The sequence below is a fragment of the Centroberyx gerrardi genome, chromosome 10 (genome assembly GCF_048128805.1).
Source record: "Centroberyx gerrardi isolate f3 chromosome 10, fCenGer3.hap1.cur.20231027, whole genome shotgun sequence".
Lineage (NCBI taxonomy): Eukaryota > Metazoa > Chordata > Actinopteri > Beryciformes > Berycidae > Centroberyx > Centroberyx gerrardi.
This window is the reverse complement of record NC_136006.1, coordinates 7,848,742-7,869,627: the sequence shown is the minus strand read 5'-3', so window position 1 is coordinate 7,869,627 and position 20,886 is coordinate 7,848,742. Positions and strand designations below refer to the sequence as shown.

The window sequence follows — 20,886 nt, the reverse complement described above, 5'->3', positions numbered from 1 at the left end:
AGGCCACAGACTATTCTCAGGCCAAAGAACCATCTACCATCCCATGAAAAATTTGAATTATCCCTAAAAGTCGCAATATGCATCTAATAACAACATGGTGCCATGGTGCATCACAGTCGCCTCAAATGTGATAAGAAATAAATTACTGGAAGCCAGTGGAGATGTTTCAAAGCATTTTTCCTACCTTTCAAAATGCTATTTTATTGGAATACTTCAAACAGCCGGCAGAATTACAGCCTATCAGGAGGGGTATTTTATTTTCCTTTCGCAAGCAGATTTTAATTATCGGTTTCTTTGACCAAGCTGTCTTTGAAATGCATAACAATGTCCATATCTGATGAGGCAGTGTGCTGCACAGGTCAGATAGAGATGCTGAATGGATTGCTTAAATCAAACTTGATTGGTTCCTTCTGCTGTGAGTGGGTAACCATTTCTGGTATAATTAATTCCTCCACAGCCAGACACAACGGCTGTCTTTTACGGTTAATACTAGCTGAGAATTGGAGACAGTGGATCTCGAGCATGGGGAAATGCAAACATACCGGCTCATATTTGTGTAGCACACAAACAGAAATGTGTATAGGCTACTTAGGGACAGATACAAAAACAGAAAGACATTCTGCTCTCGCCCACACACAAACATCTGAATCAGTTATCAATACAAAAGAATAAAGATGTAATCAAAAGATTTGCAAGAACTTTCAGCTATGAATGTCTTCAGTCTGCAGTCACAGTGTGAATACACAAAAGAAGGAGAATTCAAGAATACATCTGTGCCTCTTCCACATTATCCAGCTGACAATACTAGCTGACACTGAACAGCAGCCTGACAGCCTAGCTTTTCCTGCATCATCTAAGGCCAACTATAGCCAAGGCCACCAAACACAAAACCCACCAGATGGCACCTGTAGCCTTGCTGTGAGAGGACCCGAGACAGCTGTTGAGCCACCTTCTCACCTAGACACAAACAAACAAACCACACACACACACACACACACACACACACACACATCAGCCCCTTCTCCCCACACAATCAAAGCCGCTCTTTCCAACACACACCTCTGCGCACAATGGCTCAACCTTCCATCCCCACCATGAAACCAACTGGGCCAGTGGATCAGCTTTGCAGCATCTGCCCCTGTAGGCACCATGCAATCCGAGTTGAAAGCGCAGGACAATCGCTGGCACAACCACTGTCCGCAGCGCACACACACACACACACAAAAACCCACTGGATGACTGCTCTACCTCAATGCTTTACCTTGGCATTGGGGTCGAATATTAACACCCGCCAAGCACCAAATGCGAGTGAAATTTGTCTTTGATGGATAAATCAATCAAGGGTCACCTGCCACACTGACCAGTAACGTTTTGAGACGACAACATTTGAATGTCTCAGTTACAGTCTTTTGTTCTTCCGTTGTCAAACTTCATCCCTACAGACCACCGTACACATTCTCTGACCGTGAGCCAATCAAATCAAAGCAAAACCACAGCAGTGTCTGAAGGAAGGACAAAGGAGAACCTCTGAGAGAAAAATCCTGTGTTTTGTGTAATTATGCATATCCATGCATCACAAGAGCCTGGGAGCATCAGCATTGTTTTGTATTCATATTCTGTGTGATTTAGTATGCTGAGGAGTCCCCACTGTGTTACTGTCAAGGCTCTGAATGTCAGTATTGTAGTCGCTGATTATACTGATATGTGAAAGACGAGAGGGGGATCTGAGCGCGGGGAATGCAGATAGGTAGCACGCTGAGCGATAGCCTTATATGAATTCATAGCATTATGAATAGATCAATTGAACATACAACAGCAGAGTCAGATATGACGAGCCTGAAATGAAGATGGATCATCTTCATCTGGTCTTTGAGATGCAATCTATGAGGTCATTCCAGCAGCCAGGCAGTAATGCCTGCACTTTAGTCGCTGGTGGGGCATAATTGTTTTCATTCATCACCCTCCACACGGCAAACAAAACATCCTCTCTGATATTGGGAGCTGGAATCGCCGACTGTGTCATATATTGTGTAAGAGAGGAGGGAAACTATAAGGGAAGGTCCTCGATCTTGATGTGTCACAGCGTCGGATATTGATTTTTCAGCGGTGGCTGGTGGGAGTAATGATGGACCCAGGAGGAGGGGTCTCCGGGTGACCTCTCGTTAGCCCAACCTGCTGATGGTAAATCCTCCACACTGACACTGTGAGCTTACATCAGCAAAAACGCCTGTGTGTGTGTGTGTGTGTGTGTGTGTGTGTGTGTGTGTGTGTGTGTGTGTGTGTGTGTGTCGGAGCCCAGGTTTGAGAACCAGGGATACGAGGCCAAAGTGCGCGGGGCGATTCCACAGCTCTGGTGAACCGTGAGAGGTTTCCTATTATCTTCGAATGTGCAGTGTGACATTTTCTTTGGATTTGATTCGTTCCTGTCGCCTCTTGAGCTGGAACTCACGTACCTCTCTAAGCTTTTCGTAACCCGTGGGCTGGGTTCCAATGTGGTATCGTACATCTTCCCCCGGCTCCGAGCTTCCTCCTCCCGACGTCTGAAGACTGTTTGTGTCACCTGCGCTTCACGCAGGCATCTGTTACATTCCTGCCCTCCATATGCAACACACTCAGGAACCTTCATTGTGAATGCTTGACGAGTGTCTGCTGGTACGGAGCGATGATAAAACAGAACAGCGTAGTTTTGCCGAGCTTGTGGGAGTCTGATGTGAAGAGGGTAGATTTACATCAACATTTTCAGTATTTAGCTGATGCAGAGCAACTTTACAAGCAAGTGCCCAGACAATGAATTTAACAACCCATATCCATGTCCTGAGAATATTTGTGTATAGTAGAGGAGTTCTAGGTCAAGAAATAACAAGTAGGGAGAAAATGATTCAGCAGGAAGGCAGAAAAAGGTAGGTGTCTTTTCAGATGGTGTTTTATGTGAGACGATGCTGACTTCTGCTGGCCAACAAGAGGAAATGCATGAGCAAGGCACAGCACTGCAACCTTTACTGAAAAGGTTGCAGACGCCCTGTGCACAACTCTCGCACATGCTGCGTGCTAGAGCAGGCAGAATTATACCGTACCACCCAGTGAGCCTGATGAAGCCCGGAGATGAAACACACTGTTGCTCTCAAGAAACGTTAGCATTATGTAAGTAATCAAATTGGTCTGAAATCTCTCAGTGTGTGGTAGAATATCTTCATCAATGTATGAATGTTTACTGAGAGGATATACCGTTCATTGAAGGTTGCTTATTCTGTGTGTGTGAATCAGCAAGCAGATACCTTGTTTATGTGTGCAGTGCGCATAATAAAAAATTCTATACAAAAGGCTAAAATTGGCAAAAGGGCCAATGAATGAAAGACGTAGATAGAATTGGCTATTTAATTTAAAGCACTCAATGCAGGGGAAAAAAGGTTATATTAAATACTGTTTACATCAGCGGTAAGCTTTGTTCATATAATAGTACAGTATGGTGGACTTGACTGAATGACGTTCACAGACGCTGAGCAAGATTGCAATTTGAATGAAGAAATGAAAAGCCCATTTAGCTCCTCAATTCTTTTATTCAAGCAAGACACAAAACAGCATTCTTACAGTCTGTGCCTTCAGCCTTAGCTCTGGCAGGGAGCTATTGAAGTTGCATATTAGCACCTCAGTCTACTCCCTATATTCAGTTCAATTCAAGTTTGCTTGGTAATCAGGAAATTCAGGAGGAGATTGATTATTGGCGACCGATCCGTCTCTGCCATGGTTACCGTATTGCCTGTTGTCCTCGACAACAGAGACAACAGGTTTCAATTGACATTCAGAGACGGGACACGACGGCACACTAATTCCCGAAGATATTGAAAGGAATTGGTTGTGCTCCTAAATGGAACTATCGCTCCATTCTTCTCACACCTTCAAGAGACAGATTGAGGTGTTATCTGAGCTGAGTGAGCCGTTTTTATTTTCTGCCCAGTATCCGTCGCCCGCCCGTCGGAATGGCCTATCAGATGTCCGTTTTTTTCCACAGGTCATTTATCAACCAGCTTCTTTACCCCTCCCTCTCCCCTCTCCCTTTCGGTTTACGTTGAGCTATCTTGCGAAAATATAAATAAATAAGTCAAAGCCGCTGGCGACTATAAATCACAAAGTTGGTGGGGAGATGGAGGCCTCTCTCTGAGTTTTAGGCCAAGTCACCAAATGTGAGGCTTTTTCATGGTGGTTTGTACTAGGCTGGCTGTAACAGAGTAGAGAAGTAAGATGTGGGAGTAAAATTAATATTTTTTTGCCTTGAATTGGAAGGGCTGTGAGCCCAGTGTCCCCGTTTCTACTTCAACGCTATGCAAAGACTCAAAATTCACACAATTCTGCTCCCCTTCCCACTCACCATCATGCGTCATGATGACATCACTGACACCATCAAAAAACTGAAAAACAAATCCTAATAGGGCATTTTTGCCAATTTTACTTGGCACCTTAAGTATAATACCCGCTTCCCTGAGATTGTTGCTCATCTTCACTACCTTGCAATGATTTATCATCTACCTCCAAAAGCTTTAGCTCTCTTCGTTGCCCTAGGAAAAAAATTCAAATAATCTTTCCACATAGCTCCCAAAGCATCCAAAGAACATCTATAACACTCTCCAGAGACCAAACTTTTTTGTCTAAGTTATCTGTCATTGTGACAACGATCTTTCTCTTTTTCTGAATATTCATGTAGATATTGTTTCAGGGAATCAACTTTGCTTATATGAGACAAGTTGTGGTATTTTCACTGAGTCAATACATGCCAGATGTTCATACCAAGTCTGCCTTTAATGCTCATAACCCACATTAGCCAACATGCTGGACGATCAATACACACAAGTGTCTTGGTAGTATTTTAGACCTGAATATATACTCTTTTGAACTGAACTGCACTCAGTAGTGAACAGTAAACTTGCTCCACAGTTCCTACAGAGCTGAGCGACTGACTGGATCGATGTGTGGACGGTCAGCAAGCTTGACGGCCAAGAAAAGTTGTCCAGGCTGAGTTTTTCAACAGCAGATCAGATTTCTGTGCTTCCTGGTTTCCCCATCAATGTGATTTTGTTTCATGAACAGTAAGTTCTGCCTGGCAAGTGCAAAATGGATGAGATGTTGATTACAGCCACTCAAACCTTCCCAGTTTTTCAAACTTTTATTTTAGAGATTACAGGAGTAAACGTCTCAAAAACAAATGGTTGCATCTATCGTTGGGGTCGATGGTAAGCTCTGAGGTCATTTTATTGGGGTTTTTTTCTGTTTATTTTCAATTAATTCTTGCTTTCTAGCTAAGTGAAATCGTTAAAGTGATGTAATGTTATAAAAGGCAATACCAAAGCAGCGAAAAATACATGATTTGACTGATCAACCTCTACATAGATGCAATCGGAGCCTCTCACAACTCCCACAATCAGTCATCAGAGTCAACAAAGTTCCTTGCAGTGTGAACGCACATTTAGCAAACAGGCGTTTATGTAAGGAGACAGATGAAGATGAAAAGATGAAGAGAGTATTACAGCAAGCCGCTGAACGAGCCTTAAACTAGCCATGAACAGTCGCGACTCTTTGCCCTTCTTCAGATGGTTTAATCATGGGTCGCTGGAGACAGCCATGCCTTGGCACAGGACACAGCTTGCCACCACTCGCCTTCCACAGCACTCATCTCAGCAGCTAGCTATTTACTCATTATGGTATCATCCCTCCACCAAAGCAGTCCCACTGTGTCATTGCCAGAGTCAACTGCGCGCCGGCTTTGCGTTAGAAGAGCGGGTCACTTGAATGATAAGAGCTAAGCAACACACAGCCTGCATCCTATTCTTCAATAAATCACAGCAACACAAACAGGGCTTGACGATTGTCTTCAGAGAAATGATTATCTTCACACAGTGCGGTGTAGGCAGCGGCCCCCCGGCAGTTTTCATTATTCTTAGAGCTTAGAAGACCAACTGGCGGCGTACCTAATCAGATTCATGAACTATTAATTAATTCATACATATTCATCTCCTACATGAGGTGCCACTCAGACTGTAGGCAAAAAACAAGTGACACTAATTATATGTGTAGAGTCCTACAGTACGATTAAGAACTCATTTGCTCTAATGCAAAGGACGAGTCAACCAGTAATGAGAAGAAAATACACAATGTTTAGACTGGGTACTCGACTTGGCCTACTCAGCTTGACTCCATAGGATTGTCTCTACAGAGATACATGGAGATGTATGCAAATAACACATGCAGGCTAGCAATTCAAACTGCCATGTTTTAACAACTGATCTCACTTACAGTACATGCATACAGACACGCGAACACAAGCACACACACTCACACAGACACATATACCACAAACAATTGAAACACGCATAACATCACGCAAGCCTAACACACATTGCATAACTCTGTGTGTGTGTGTGTGTGTGTGTGTGTGTGTGTGTGTGCACATTCTCTACTCATGTCCTCACACGCCCTTTTTTGTACTGCTGCTTAATGCTTCCATAGCCGCTGTCGGAGCTCTGCCCCGGCGCTGTGATGAAAATGCATGCTTCATCAACTTTGTCACAAAGTCTATGCATTCTATAGTAGAGCAAGACAGGCAGAGCGGCTCCAGAATACCAATGAACAGCCAGCCTCGTGTCCCTGTCAACCCCAAAACATCCTGGAGCAGTACGCTGGCAAAAACAATCCTCAGCTAAACTTACATCACCTTTCAACACACTGAATAATCTTTTTCCAAGTAAATAATTTGCTGAGTACCCTGTCATATCAAGTTGGGCTATGAGCATGGCAAAGGATTGTGGTCTGTTCGCTGAGATTAAAGCACAACCAAAGCTTCACATCCTATTAGGCCAGATTATAAGAAAAGCAAAGGCCCAGGAAATTGCATCACCTGTCAGGTTTTGCTGCTACAGATTATTACTCTGGCATTAAATCCTATTGAACCGTGAACTGTCTCGCTGTCTGAGGAATATACTTGTTTGTGGAAAGGGAGCGATTATCTAGTCTGGAATAGACATGAGTGAGTTTTTTCTTTTTTTTTTCATCAGTTCTCAATGACAAATATTTTCAGTCTAAACTCAGAGACGATTATGGAACAGAATACACAGTTCCACAGATAGTTTGAATACAAAAATTATCATATAAAACCGGTCCGATCGAATTTGTTCAACACTTAAAAAATAAACAAAGTCATATAGTGATCATATGTTGTACTGCATGTGTCAGCTACCAGGTCAGGCTGGTGGGAGGGGCTGCCAACCAAGGACATAGGTACCATTTTTTGATGAAGTCACCTGTTTAGCTGTATACCTGTTATCATCATGTTGCCCATCTTAAGACTCAAATGAGATCTGGAAGTAATGCCACAGTTGCTTAGCTTTAATATTATATGAGAAGAAAATAGGAGAGGAGAGGAGAGGAGAAATTGACTTCTTTTCACAGAGAAGAGAAAAGAAAAGAAGAGAAGAGAAGGGATTGACTTTTGTTCACTTCCTCTAGTAACCAGCAGGGGACAGAGCCTCTCTTTCACACGGATCTTTGTAAGGACCTATCCTGCAAAGTGATTTCTATGTGTGTGTGTGTGTGTGTGTGTGTGTGTGTGTGTGTGTGTTTCTCTGTAGCAACTCATGATGAGCTGATGCTATTCATGCAGCTCTATTACCAGCTTGCATCTGTCAACACACAACTGTTTCATTAAAGTTCTGACACCTTTTTCCCTCTCTCTCCCATGTTATTGGGATAAGCTTTCGCTCCCTCCTCAGGCACGTTTATCTGCACAGGACTTTACACATACAAATACACGGAGCATGCACATAACACACTTAAGCAATAACTCTCCTCTCCCTAGAGTTCTTTGGCAGCCTCAGGCCCAAGCAAAGGCAATGAGGAATGCATTCATTTCACAGTCCAGTCTATTTTGTTCAGTGAACATCCAGTCAGCGATGGGAAGATGCTCTAAATTTATTTTACATTCAGGTGCCTCCAAGCTGTGAAAGTCCATTTCCCTTATCAGGTGACTTGGCTATGAATATGAAACAAAGGAACTGGTAAGAAGGCTCGACCAAACTCTTAGGGATTGCCAAATGATGATGTAAGAACATTATGTCAAGTGTTATGTCAGGTGTCACAGGTTCAGTATATCATGAGGTTGCAGTTGTGATGAATGACACAAGCTTTGAGTGATTTACAGAGGCTTTAAATGGTGCACAGCCAAATCACAGAGGTAAGTTTCTCTTCATAGATATACCTGAAATGGCCCCATCACACAGACACACTCGCATGCATACTAAAAAGCAACAAATACAAATCTTTCCACTCTGCACTTAAACTCACAGCAGGCAACCACAGGTATCAAACCTGCTGTTAATTTGCAAGGTTTTCACACATTCATCTCAAGGTGCCGCACCAATCAACACCCTGCCTCTCTGGCAGAAGAGCGAGGATAAGAAAAGTACTCCTCCACAACAATCTATAGGCCTCAATGGAAGGCCTTTGGAGGAAGAAACAGTCCCTGGGATTGTATAATTTCTGCCAAGCTCCTTTGTCTGAAGGCCTTCAAAACCAGGTGCTGGTTTCAACAGCAGTGTGTTGGGGAGCCAACACACTGCTGGCTCCCTCCACCGTTCATTTCATATTCTGTTTAAGGAGTAACCTTTCAGCAGGCGGCAGGCTGAGCTGACAGATTCTTCAAACCTGCTGTTGTAGCGCAGAGAGCAGACCAGAGCGAGACAGTCTCCCACACCGACCCCCTGAGAGAGGAGAGGCCACTTTGACTTCAACTGCAGGTTACCTGCTCCGCCTCGGCCTGCCTTAAATCTTGATTGCATCCAATAACAAACATTTTTGCACCAGCGCTACCTGGAGCGTCTGTGAATCGGTTTAACAGAACAGAAACAGAATTTGGTGGTGTTTCAAAATCAATGGTTTTCAATACTGCTCCTCAGGACTCAGAACCCTGCTGGTTTTCATTCTAGCCATCTAATAAGGGAGTGATTTACACCTGGGATGTAAGGTGAATGCATTAACTAGCTTGTAGGATAGAAAACCAGCAGTACTTTGGGACCCAAGGACCAGGATTGAGAACTGCTGATCTACAGTATGACAGGGAAAGACTGTGGGTGGTCAGGTGTTTGCTGAATCCTCTGTTAAACATCACAGAGCAAACAAATAGTATGACTTCAATTCAGATTCAGTTTATTATTGATACTTACTGAATCAACTCCAACTTGAAAGTCTCTCAAATCTGTGGTTGTAAAATTAGCATCAAATCAATAGCTAGAAAAAGATCAAAGATGGCAAAAAATCTTGCATTTGAATTTCCCATCCACCTGCCTTGGTGCAAGAAATATGAGAATGAATTGAAGATGCTGCACCTTAAACACCTTGTACAAAATTATGTATGTAAACCATTTAATGTAAACATGGCTGGCAAAGGAGTAAACCACCATCAATGTATTTATCACAGAAAATGGAGGAAACCATATCATGTACATACTTGTCATGTCATGAAAATGTGAGTATATGATAAATATATTGCTGTAGATATAATCAATCTTTTTTCAGTCCAGTTATAATATGTTTATGTTGTGTCAATGCCAAAAGTCAAAAGGTAATATGGATGGTGGTGCATGCATTCCCACATTTTATGTGGCTAAAACGGATCGTTTTAATCAAATCAATAGTGCAGCACAACTTCAGTATCAAACTTTCAGCGCTATGAAAACTGTCAGGAAGAGAACAGACAGAAGGCTGAAGGAGGTGCAAGGCTGCTGCTGTTCTGAAGGTTAAGGTATACAATGAGTTCTTCCATTAGAGAGAGCCGTTTAGTGAGCGAAACACAATAAAAGGAGTCAACAAAAATATAAGAATAAGTCCAGGGCTCCGTCGTCTCAAGGGTGTTCCTCCCCTGCTCCTCTTCATAGCGGTTCAAGTTTTTAAGGCAATTACAGAGCAGGGAGTTCTGCAGGTGTGCGCTGTGTTGTGTAAATCTACGTTAAAGTATTTTGTATTCCATTCTGCCTCAGTATTATCTTTTTAATCAGTTCTTATAATGCACTTAAGTAGACATAACCTTGGTTTGGTTATGTCCACTTTTGCGTTGTGTCTTACTTCTTCATTCACATTTGCTTTTGAACGTTTTTCCCATTTTTGTCCTCCTTTTTTGAAAATATTTCCCTCTTCCCTGCTTTTTATGCCTTTTGTAAAACACATTTCAAACTCTGCTGTTAGATAAGTGCTTTATGAATTAAGTTTAGGAATGCTAACAATACTAAGAAGCCATTTTTAAGGTAGATGAATCTGGAATCATTTTCCACAGAATTAAAATTGAAATGTCAAGGAAGGTATCACTCAAGTTACCCTCCACTGTCTCCTCTCGTCTTTTTACATGCACACAGTATTCTGGCTAGTTAATATTGATTTAAGTCTGACTCCTATTTATCCTTTACCAGGATACGTGTATATGGATCTTCATAACTCATAAATATCCCTGCATACATGAATAGTAACAGAATATTCCATATATTGCCATGGAAACAGAACTTGCACAGGCTGCAACAGAAAGAAAACACAACAGAAAGCGGGACAAGGTGTTCACCTGCTTCAGTATCCCGGTAAATATCGTCATATCCCACATGTCATATTGCAGGTTTCAAGATATGAGCTTGTCCTGGATATTGTAAATGGGACACGGCATTTACATGGAATACCTTAGGATCCCATATAATGTTGGAATGTTAATGTGCGTATAAATAGAGACATGAAAAACTTAAAAGTCAAAATAAAGGAGGGTGGAGCACTCGGTCTTAAAAAACGGGCGAAACTTGAAAATCTATCAAAGGCCACTGGATTTTGGGGTCTATGAGAAGGCCAACCAGCCCTCAATTGAAAAGGGTAAATATAATTATAATTGCTATATTCTTGCACGATCTTGAAAATCATAAAAAACATACCGGTGTGCGCGGAAATTGGGTCTAGGAAAAGCCATGGAGGGACATTTTGAAATATCAGACAGCTGAGATATTTCACTTCTAAAATTAAAAACAGCAGTCCACTGACCGACCACTGCTTTTCTAATGTTACCATTTTGTTCATCGCAGGCATCATCAGCATCCGCTTGATGCTGTTTTCACCTCAGCATCGACTCGGAGATTTCCAGTGTATTTCATTCATGTATTCATGCGTTTGGCATCCTCATTTAATATGGAAAGGGGTCAAAGCCGTTGATGTTGATTAGACTAAAAAACATTCAACTTTTGTTCTCATCAGAGTGGCTCGTTGCATTTCAGTACAGTAACTGGTGATAGAAAGAAATTATTCTCGGCAGCTGTATTAATGTGCCAGTAAAAGTTCAAGTATAAAGGTTATCTTCAGTCTCTGTAAAACTACTCAGTTTGGTCAAAATATTGAGATGAAGGACGATGCTTTAACAGTTCTCTCCTCAGTGCTTTCCCTTGAGAATATAATTAGCCAGTCCATCGTACATTAACATTCATCTTGAAGTGCTGATAAGAAAAATAATGTTGAAATAATATAATAATGTCTAAAAGATCCAAACAAAGTACGTTGAATGTGATTTCCTGTGATAAGAATTGATTACCTTAAATGCACTGTAGCAGTATAGATCAAAGAAGAATATATTGAATATCGAGTCGTCATTCTGGATCAAAAGATGTGACAATTTGAAGAATTACATGAAAGACAACAAGCAACTAGTGTGTGACATAAAAGCATAGAGACTGTCTCATGGAGGAGATTTTGTGAAACATGAAACAATATTTTAGCTCCACATTAACAGCAGTTCATACTGTCTTGAGCTCTAAAAGACATTTTATAATGTATAGTGCGATCAGGACATTGCTACACTTTATTACCAAAAAAAAAAAAATGTAATCACACTGCACCTCAGGATTCAATGTCCCCTACCAGCAACTCATGATATATTCACACCTATTTATTTCACTGCACAGCGGGCTCTAAAGCCTGTTCCCACCCTGACTAATCTCACTGACAAAACTCCCAGAGACACTACTTCGTCCGACTGTGCGACACATTATTCTAACTTTGAAGCATTATAAAATCTCTGGATCAAGGGTCAATAAGGATTTGCTTACCTCTAAATAAAAAATGATACTCTCAAGGAAAAGAAAGCTTTCTTGTTAGTAGTTAGTCTCGGAGACGACACCATCGCGCAGCAGAACACAACAGAGGATAAACTCCGAGTGCAAATGAACTCATCAATCTTTCTGGCTGTGAATCTTTCAGAAAGAGAAACAATTCCCCTTTAGAACCATTAATCTTCAAGTACTTTGAGCTCCCTTTTGGAAAATTTGCTCTTCAGACAAAGGTTTTAGACAAAGCTGTGCCACTTATACCCTTGGAATCCTTGATGTTTTTGAAGTGAATGATTGAGTAATTAATTGCTTTTTCCACAATAACGCAGACTAGTTTATTGTGTATTATGTTCTCATGATCAACTACTTCAGATCTTATAGGAGAAAGTTATTAAGCAATATTAAGGACTCCACATGACCCAATAGTGCCAGTAATGTGCACGGCTTGGCAAATGACAGGTTAGATCCTGTTACAGTTTTTTCATTACTTCTTTGCCAGGGACAAATAAGCCGTCTCTTGGGAGTTCGCACTCTTATGCAAATGAGCAGCAGATATGTTTCGACAACAAAACAAATTAGCGGCACATCTATCACATATTCCTTGGTGAGGCTTGAGAATGAGAGATGTACTTGGAGGGGAGGATATATTGAGATCGGTTGGCATAGCTCTATAATTTATAGAGTCATAGACTGGAGAGCCAACGCAATCATTCTTATGAGACTGATTCAAGCAATCTATCACTCCCCGAGCACGCCAGTTCCTAGTGCAGATTTTAAAGACTATTTATGTGATAGATCTTCTGAACGGGGGGATACGCCTCACAGGTTCAATAACCTGCTGGCAGCTTGCGTGAGGATCCAGAGAAACTGCAAACAATGCTGGTCTTCCTGTCAGCGGCAGGACGGCCAGAGGAGAAGTCGAACCCGAGCCAAAAACTCAAGTTTATTCTACAGCTGCGCATACTGTAAACCGTCCGAGATGACGGTGTCAGATAAATGGCTACGATATGAAACACAAATGAAACGAATTAAAACATTTTGTTCATCTTTGACATTGGATTCTATCTCAGATTCTGACTGCGTTTCCCTGTCACTTCTCTTCATTTTATTTCTGGGGTTTTTTTGATCCCTCTAATAATCTCCATAGCTGTTCTTCATCATTTGACATTCTGCCATTTTCCTCAGCCGCACTCTTCAGTCCGCGCTACCCCTCCCTCCCATCAGTTGCAGTTCCATTATTTTCAGCACAAGATCAATTAACAACTCCTTCTTGTCGCCATAACCCCCAATTATCCAGCCATCATCTCTAACATTGCTGAATACATTGCATATCGATCGTGGTTTGCCTTTTCACAATGAAGTCGCGCACTTAAAAGATGGACAAGTTTCAGATGATGCCAATTATAAGGACGTTCTCATTGATGTGAACGTCCTTATCAAGTAAAGGTTAAAGACCCCATGAAACAGCATCTTTACTTCCTTCATTTGATGTATTTACTGTTGAAACAGGATGTTGGGGCGGGACATAATGCAGTGAGGGATCATTCAAAAGTCTAAACCAGTAGGAGATCAGTTAGGGAGAGAAAGGCAGTTTTATTTGATGGGAAGAACGGGATTGTTCAAAAATCTGCGATGGTTTTATTCTTTGAAATGTATATTTACGCCTACTGGTGCAGCATGAGGTCACCATTACTGTAAAGATACTCTGTTTTCCAGGAAGTAAAAGTAATGATTTAATGGGGCATTTCAACTAAATTTCTCTATAAAATATTTGCTCTCAAACCTTGAACGGTATGGAATTTGAATCTAAGCTTTGGTTTTTATGACATGGGACAAAGTGTGATTGCGGCTCAGTCTCCCAAAAAGTCGTCCTCCCTAGTTTCCTTTAAATTCCACGGTAGAGCGGCTTGTAGTTTCACTTCAGCTGCAACATAAAAAGAACTAAAAAATCTAAAAACCACTTTATCTGAAAAAAAAAAAAGTTGCTGTTTGAGCAAGAGCAAGAGCGAAGCAGGTCAATATTTGAACTCCTAAAATCTCTCCAGTGACAAAAAAAGCTCTATTGTGTGGACAGGCGGTTTTCATGGAATAAACGACAGAAAAGCCTGAGCATTCTCCTTCCATTTTGACATGTAATGGAAAGTAAATATCAGCCATCACTTAAAATCATTTAACGAGGACGGCTACTAATTAATGATCTTTAAGATTAGACTCACCATTGGGTAAACTCAATTTGCCATCAATAAATATTGGTTAGCCAAGATGCAATTAGCTCACAAAAATGTTATCTCCCTCTCAATTTGCTCTTCAGAATCGTGAGCGGCCAACACCAAAACATGGAACTAAGCACATGAGTTGTGCATGTGATGATCTTGCCTGGGACCAAGATGACTGCAGTCCAACTTTGCCAGCCTGATAGTTTGGTCTGATCATGTGCTTTGGAGGACCGAGAGTGTGCAGGTTTTTGTTCCAAGTAAAGACTACACCAGGCAATTTCACTAATTAGTTCCTCCGCTCTGCCTGAAGGTGTGCTAATCAGTGAAATCAGTCTTTGGTTGGAATGAAAACCTGCGGAGTCTCGGCCCATGGCACATGGTTTAAGACTCATGGTTTTGGACAGTGGGGCTGCTCTCCAAAAGCACTTTCATCTGTGTTGCTCTGCGGCTAAAACAATCATCATGTCCCATTTTGAAAACTGCAACTTTGAAAAACCGTGAACCAGAAGGGGCTTTTTTTTTCCAACAGTGGTGATTTTACCAAGAAGATTTTCTGTTTCCATGAAAGACGCTGTTGTAGCCAGTGCTTAAGTACTTCATGTCAATTTAATTTTCAGTCCCAGGCTTTTAGTCATCCAAGAGCCTTGAAAGTGACATCAGTATGAAAGGCTTGGAGCTAGTGGGTGTCGGACACACTCACACTCAGATGTACTCTATCTTGTCATTGTGAAATGGAGTCCTACAATTTGTATAAAAAAAAGCCTCACTCCTTTGCACTTATGTAATTCACCGACTTACTGTCGTTCTCATCCAAACATCATGTTAAAGTGATGTTGAGCTTTGGTAGCACCTTGGGTTGTGCAGCTTCCTGGACATGATAAAACCCTAAAATCGGTGATTCTCTGTTATCTGTTGCTCCGGTAGAGACGACTGGAGAATTGTGTTTTTTTTTCTCTCTCCATTCTCTGCCATTGTGTGGAGGAACAGCTCTGAAAATCACACTTCTAGCACATAAACGAAAATGAAAACTAGTCATTCTGCTGAATTTTTTTTAAGTGAATCACTTTCTTTATGTTATTAAACCTTTCAGTTTGAACAAGTGTAACACTGAAATTCTTCCCATCAGATTTTGTTGTTGTTGTTGTGGTTTAATAACATAAAGAAGGTGATTAACTTAACTATAACTCAGCAGAATGACTAGTTTTCTTACATATTGTCAGAACCTGCTTTGTTTGCGTTCATCTATGTGCTAGAAGTGTGATTTTCAGACCAGTTTCACCATATAATCAACATCACTTTAAGAGTCCTTGGTGTGAATTCAGTGTCAATCCATAGTATTACACCGCAGCTCGATATCGCACCTTTTCCTGCTGCCGGACTCAACCTTGTGCTCCCATCACTGTATCGCTGATGTGCGCGCTAGGTGGAGAACACTGACACAGCTCCCCGTTCCACTGACGATCCCAGTTTATTGATGCAATCTGCATGTGGACGGACCTGACGCTTTTAAGGATCATCGATGACGTGCACCGCTGGCTGCACCGGTCTCATTAAACGCCGCAAGACCCCAGGAGTTAAGTCCCCACGAAAAAAATCTGCTGTCTCGTCCTAATTGGATTTCCCATTTTAGCGCGTGTGTGTGTGTAGGTGTGTGTGTGTGTGTGTGTGTGTGTGTGTGTGTGTGTGCGTTTAAGAGGATAACAGAGAGTGGTTAAGACCCCAGCGCCAGTGAACAGGGGTCAGGCATGGAGAGATTATCTTTTTTTTTTTGGTACAACACAGGAGGAGCCCCGGAGTACTTAATCCTGTCTATGATCCCTACTTGTTTCACCACTCCGATTTCTGAGACAGGTTCCTTGTGAGCTGAAGGCGAAGTGCAGCATGCGGCGCTGCAGAAAACGCCTTAGGGTGTCAGGTACTCCAAACTGCTGTGGAAATTTGGTTTTGTTTTTACGATACCATGATTTTAGAATTTATCAGCATCTCCCTGCGTCCCCTTCGTTTTCCCTAAAAGTCTAAAGATTAGCCATGAAAGGAAACACACAGAGATTCAGAAAATGTCTTTAGATGGTAGGCATTCCTGCAGCCCATCAGGGCATCATTGCTTTAAAACATATCAACCCTCTAGGCAAAAAGAATATGAGATCTGGCTCCTGCTCAATATTCTCAAGGCATTCTCAGGAGCCAGAATGTAATTCAAACTCTGTTTATTGTCACTGTGAGACAAAGCACTGATCCTAAAACAAATTTGGTCCGGCAAGCCTGTACCTGAAGAATATTGCGGTCTTTATGTTTGTCCAGTATTCTGATATTTGAAATGGTTTCCAAAGCATGTTTGCAGTTAGGTGCAGAATACTGTCCTTTTTTTCTTTGTTAATCCATGTGTCAATAAGTCGGGCAGCAGTAGGCTGCAACGCTGACGAAGAGCGATGGAAGGTCAGTCAGTCGTGTAATGCTTCTTTTCTCTCTTGGGCAACACCTTTTCTGTTCTCCTCATTCTCTACATTCTTACAGTAAAAATGCTGTGTCATTTTCAACACATCCATGTGTCTAGTTTGGGACAACACACATTTGTTTCACTTTTGTAAACGGATGTATTGTCCATTTCACACTTGGTGGGGAAACGAGAAAGCGCGTAAATCTGATATGCTGTTGACGGCAGATGACTGTCAAAAGTTCAGCCATGGCAAACTTTTCTCGGCCAACAAGCTTGTAGTTCTATAGGAAATTAATGGACTTCTGGTGACTTGTTGACCGTGTTGCTCGCAGTGTGACCATGCAGATATGTTTTTTTCTTTTTCTCAAATGCCAAGCATAGCTATAAGCGTCGCTAGTAAAAGAAAGAGCTCAGGTGCAAGGAGCAATACATCATTTATGTTGCTATGCAACTACGTAATCAGCACTAGCTCACCTGAAGTAACAAAGGGATGACACTGATAATGAAACAGACAAGAGAAAGCGAGTGATTGCTCTTGAAGGAGAATGAGGAGCCACAACAGAAGTTAACGTCACCAGGAAACTGTACAGCTGCTGACTTCCCTCCAGGTGCTCCTCATGTTCTTCTCTGTCTGACTCTGACCTAACGCAGCTACAGTTGAGACATGTTCAACTTGCAGCGCCAGGTCCAGTGGCGCCCCAAAATGCGCTGCATCCAAAGCACGAGGCGTATAATTTGAGACACGCACCTGCTGCAAGCAAACCATTTTTATAGTAGCCTATAAAGACTGTGCTCAAACAACCGGAGGAGAGGTGCTACCATAAATGAACATGGAATCCATGGAAGACGAGGCGCCACACGCTCCAATTAAAAGGTCATGGTTATTATAAAAAATGTGACGTTTCAGGCAACCCATTGAAAATAACTGAGAAAAAAAGGCACTGGCTGGTACAGAGAGTGCATGCATTTTCAGCACGGGTGGCCCTGGTGAAAAACGCCAGCAGAGATAGTGTCATGCTCTGCTCTTTGAGCTACACAGGACAAGGCCAGAGGAAGAGCTGGCTTCTGCACAAAGGTTACAGAGGTAGGAGTCTTAGCATAAGGCTATCAAGAACACTTTCTGTAGGCAGACATGGATCAGCAGCGTCAGAGCGACTGCTGCTGCTGGTGATGTGTCAGTGATCAGTGCCAAGGGCTAACAGAGCAGGAAACCCACAAGGCGCCACTTGCACACAGCGCAGTCCATGCAATTGGCTCTGTTTGTGATTGAATTGATTTATTGATTCTGACTGCACAAAATGGTAAAATGCCAGCTGTCTAGAGTAGGCCCGTGTGAAGCAGCATCACCAAGCCTACGCAACTGATGTAATATCTTTCCCCATCTTTCATACTTAGTTGAACTATACTTCTAATAATTCTAACATTCAGGGTTGTATTCCAAAATTGCATGAATTTCGAGGAGTGGGGAAGAGGATCGATACATTTTCTCCAAGCTAAATTTCTCTGGTGGGACTTTGAGGTTGAAAAGTGATGCAGAACCCGCGGCAAAATCAATACCGCTGTTGAGTCACACACACACACACACACACACACACACACACACACACACACACTGCATAGGAAGATACCGCACACACACACACATACACACGCACACCAACACAAATTTCACACTCCTTCAGCTCCGGGTAGGAGAGACGCACAATACAAAGACAATGCGGATATGCTGTCGTGCAGAGACATTTCTCAATCGTGATTGAAGCCAAACTCGACAGTTTAAGAGTTGCTGAAGCCAAGCACATCCAAAACAATACGAAATACCTGTTCTGACAGTATTTTGACAGCATCTTTAAAAAGCTCTGTTGTTACTTTATGAATCTCCTGAGGTCCGCATCCTACAAAACGTGGTTGCAGCCACTTTGATGTGCATTGATTTGTTACTTCACTACTCTAACAGGTCGAAAATTAGGATGAGCTCACTCCGTCTCCCGAGACCACAGCAAAGTTAAGCAATTGATGCACCATCAAAGACAGTCAATCGAGGCACAATGTTTCAACGAATATAAGTGTTGGTTATATTCTCGCAATAATCTCGAAAGGTGGCCATGCATTATTTTTCAGAGAGCCTGCATACTTTTGTCAATGCACACGGGCATAATTTCACCACTTATTTCCCGCACTCGACGTGATATGAATGAAATCTCGCCACTGCACCAGTGCGTGGCTCTTTATCCAACACATTTACACTGGACGACAAAGAGCACAATGGATCTCCCTCAGTCAAACCAGGACAGAGGATTAAGGGGATGTTTTGCTTTCAAATTTACTAACAAAATAAATTGTGTGGCATATAACTTCGTCGGGCTGTTACCAGTAGGCTGTCATGTATCGAACACATCCCCAAACCCTATCCAAAGCGCTGTGCGTCAATGCGCATAACTGGCCACCAACCCCGCACAGAAGTTTTGAGCAGTGTCGGAGCTTCTGTTGATACACAGTTATTTTATAAACCCTTGATAAGTGAGTTATCTGTAAAATATGAGCATTCCGTCTCAGGAAAAGCAGCCTACCTTGATGGCCTTCGTAGATTGGCATTTCACTTGATGCGAGACGGTGGCGGTTTGGTTCATGTTGGGACCCCGACACAAACAGTCCTATCCAAGTCAGATAAAAACACCCGGGGAAAGTGGCCCAGCGCCCAGCAGCCGTCTCCTCGCCAACTCTGCGTGAGACGATCTGTGTTTTCGGCGACTCTGTCTTTGTTCGGTGTGGGAATGATGCGCGCAACCGCATCTGACAACTATCTACCTTGCGCAGCGCGTGTGTGCTACCAAATGACCGGTGCTGGCTGGTAACCAGGGGCGACCGAGGAAATCTTGAATGGGATGGCCAGGAGACACTAGACCCTCAGGTATGGCAAAGTCCCTGCAGCTTATATCATTTGACACCAAAATTTCCACAGTCGCTTATATCCACTGAATCTCTGGGGACAGATTTGGTCAATGTGATTAATGATTGGACATATAGGTCACCAAACAAAAAGCGTATCGGGAACATTGTTAGAAAATGGTCCCCTGATGCACATTTATTTTTAGATATAGTTTCCACGTCAAATTCTAGTGATTTTTGCCAGATCTTTAATTGCTTTCCATTATAATGCTAAAACAAACAAGAGCCAATTTAGACTCACTTGCCACACATTTAACACCCATGTCAGGACGTTTCATGGGGTCGAATGAAAGAAAATTATTTAAATTTCACTGTTATTTTATTTATTCATCTCACCTATTCTTGTAGTAAAGGGCATTTAGCCTGATGTATATATATATATATATATATATATATATATATATATAGCCTGTTATATAATGTCATATTGTCACCTAATATTTTCTTTAATTGGTTGTTATTGATGAGTCTATCCACTTACAAAAAAACACAAAATACTTGTATGCCCTCATTTCAGGGTAATGTCCCAAACCTGAGTCATATAAGCCGATTGGTTACTTTAATCACGAATACAGCTCCATTGTCCAGCAGTAACTGACCCATCATACCCTTTTGGTTGATAATATTTCAGAACTATTATCTAGTCTTTAAATGTGTGAAATGAGAAATAGGATGATCGGATGTCACCTTTAAGCCGCATCCATAAAAGCTATTGAAATGGCATACCTTAGATAGTCAGCCTGAAGTCTGCTCAATTCAAGCACTCCTAATTCACTATTCTCGGCACTATGGGTATCGAGAATGGAATTTTACGTTGAGAAATATCCTAATCACACAAGGTAAGGTATACAGTGACACAGTCTTATTACACTGCCAAGGGAAACTTTCAGTTACAGGGGGGAAGGCGCCGATATGAGGTGATTCTACAGGCAGGGCAGAAATATGTTTCTTCATGACACAGTGAGTAAATGTGTCTGCAGTGGCCTTCAGAAGCTGATAAATTACAGTTGCACAGGCCTCTGGTGTCATGGCGTTTCAGCTCTGCTTCTTTGTGTAAGCAGGAAAAAAAAAGAGAGCGAGAGTGATTCTCCCTCCTCTTTCATCTGTTGTCCTTTTTGTTTTGCTCTTTTGTCTCGTTTCTGTTCTCCGTGTGTCTCCCTGGGTCCTGCCTTGCAGA

General features: G+C 42.1%; 1 protein-coding gene across 1 annotated transcript in view; it reads right to left on the bottom strand.

Moving 5' to 3' along the window:
• Positions 1-19,390, bottom strand: part of dpp10 (dipeptidyl peptidase like 10) — a 154,503-nt gene extending 135,113 nt beyond the window's left edge. The window contains exon 1 of the mRNA XM_071918271.2: positions 19,331-19,390. Within this exon, the coding sequence (XP_071774372.1) occupies positions 19,331-19,390 (60 nt within the window). The remainder of the gene's footprint in view (positions 1-19,330) is intronic.
• Between the last annotated feature and the right edge of the window lie 1,496 nt (positions 19,391-20,886).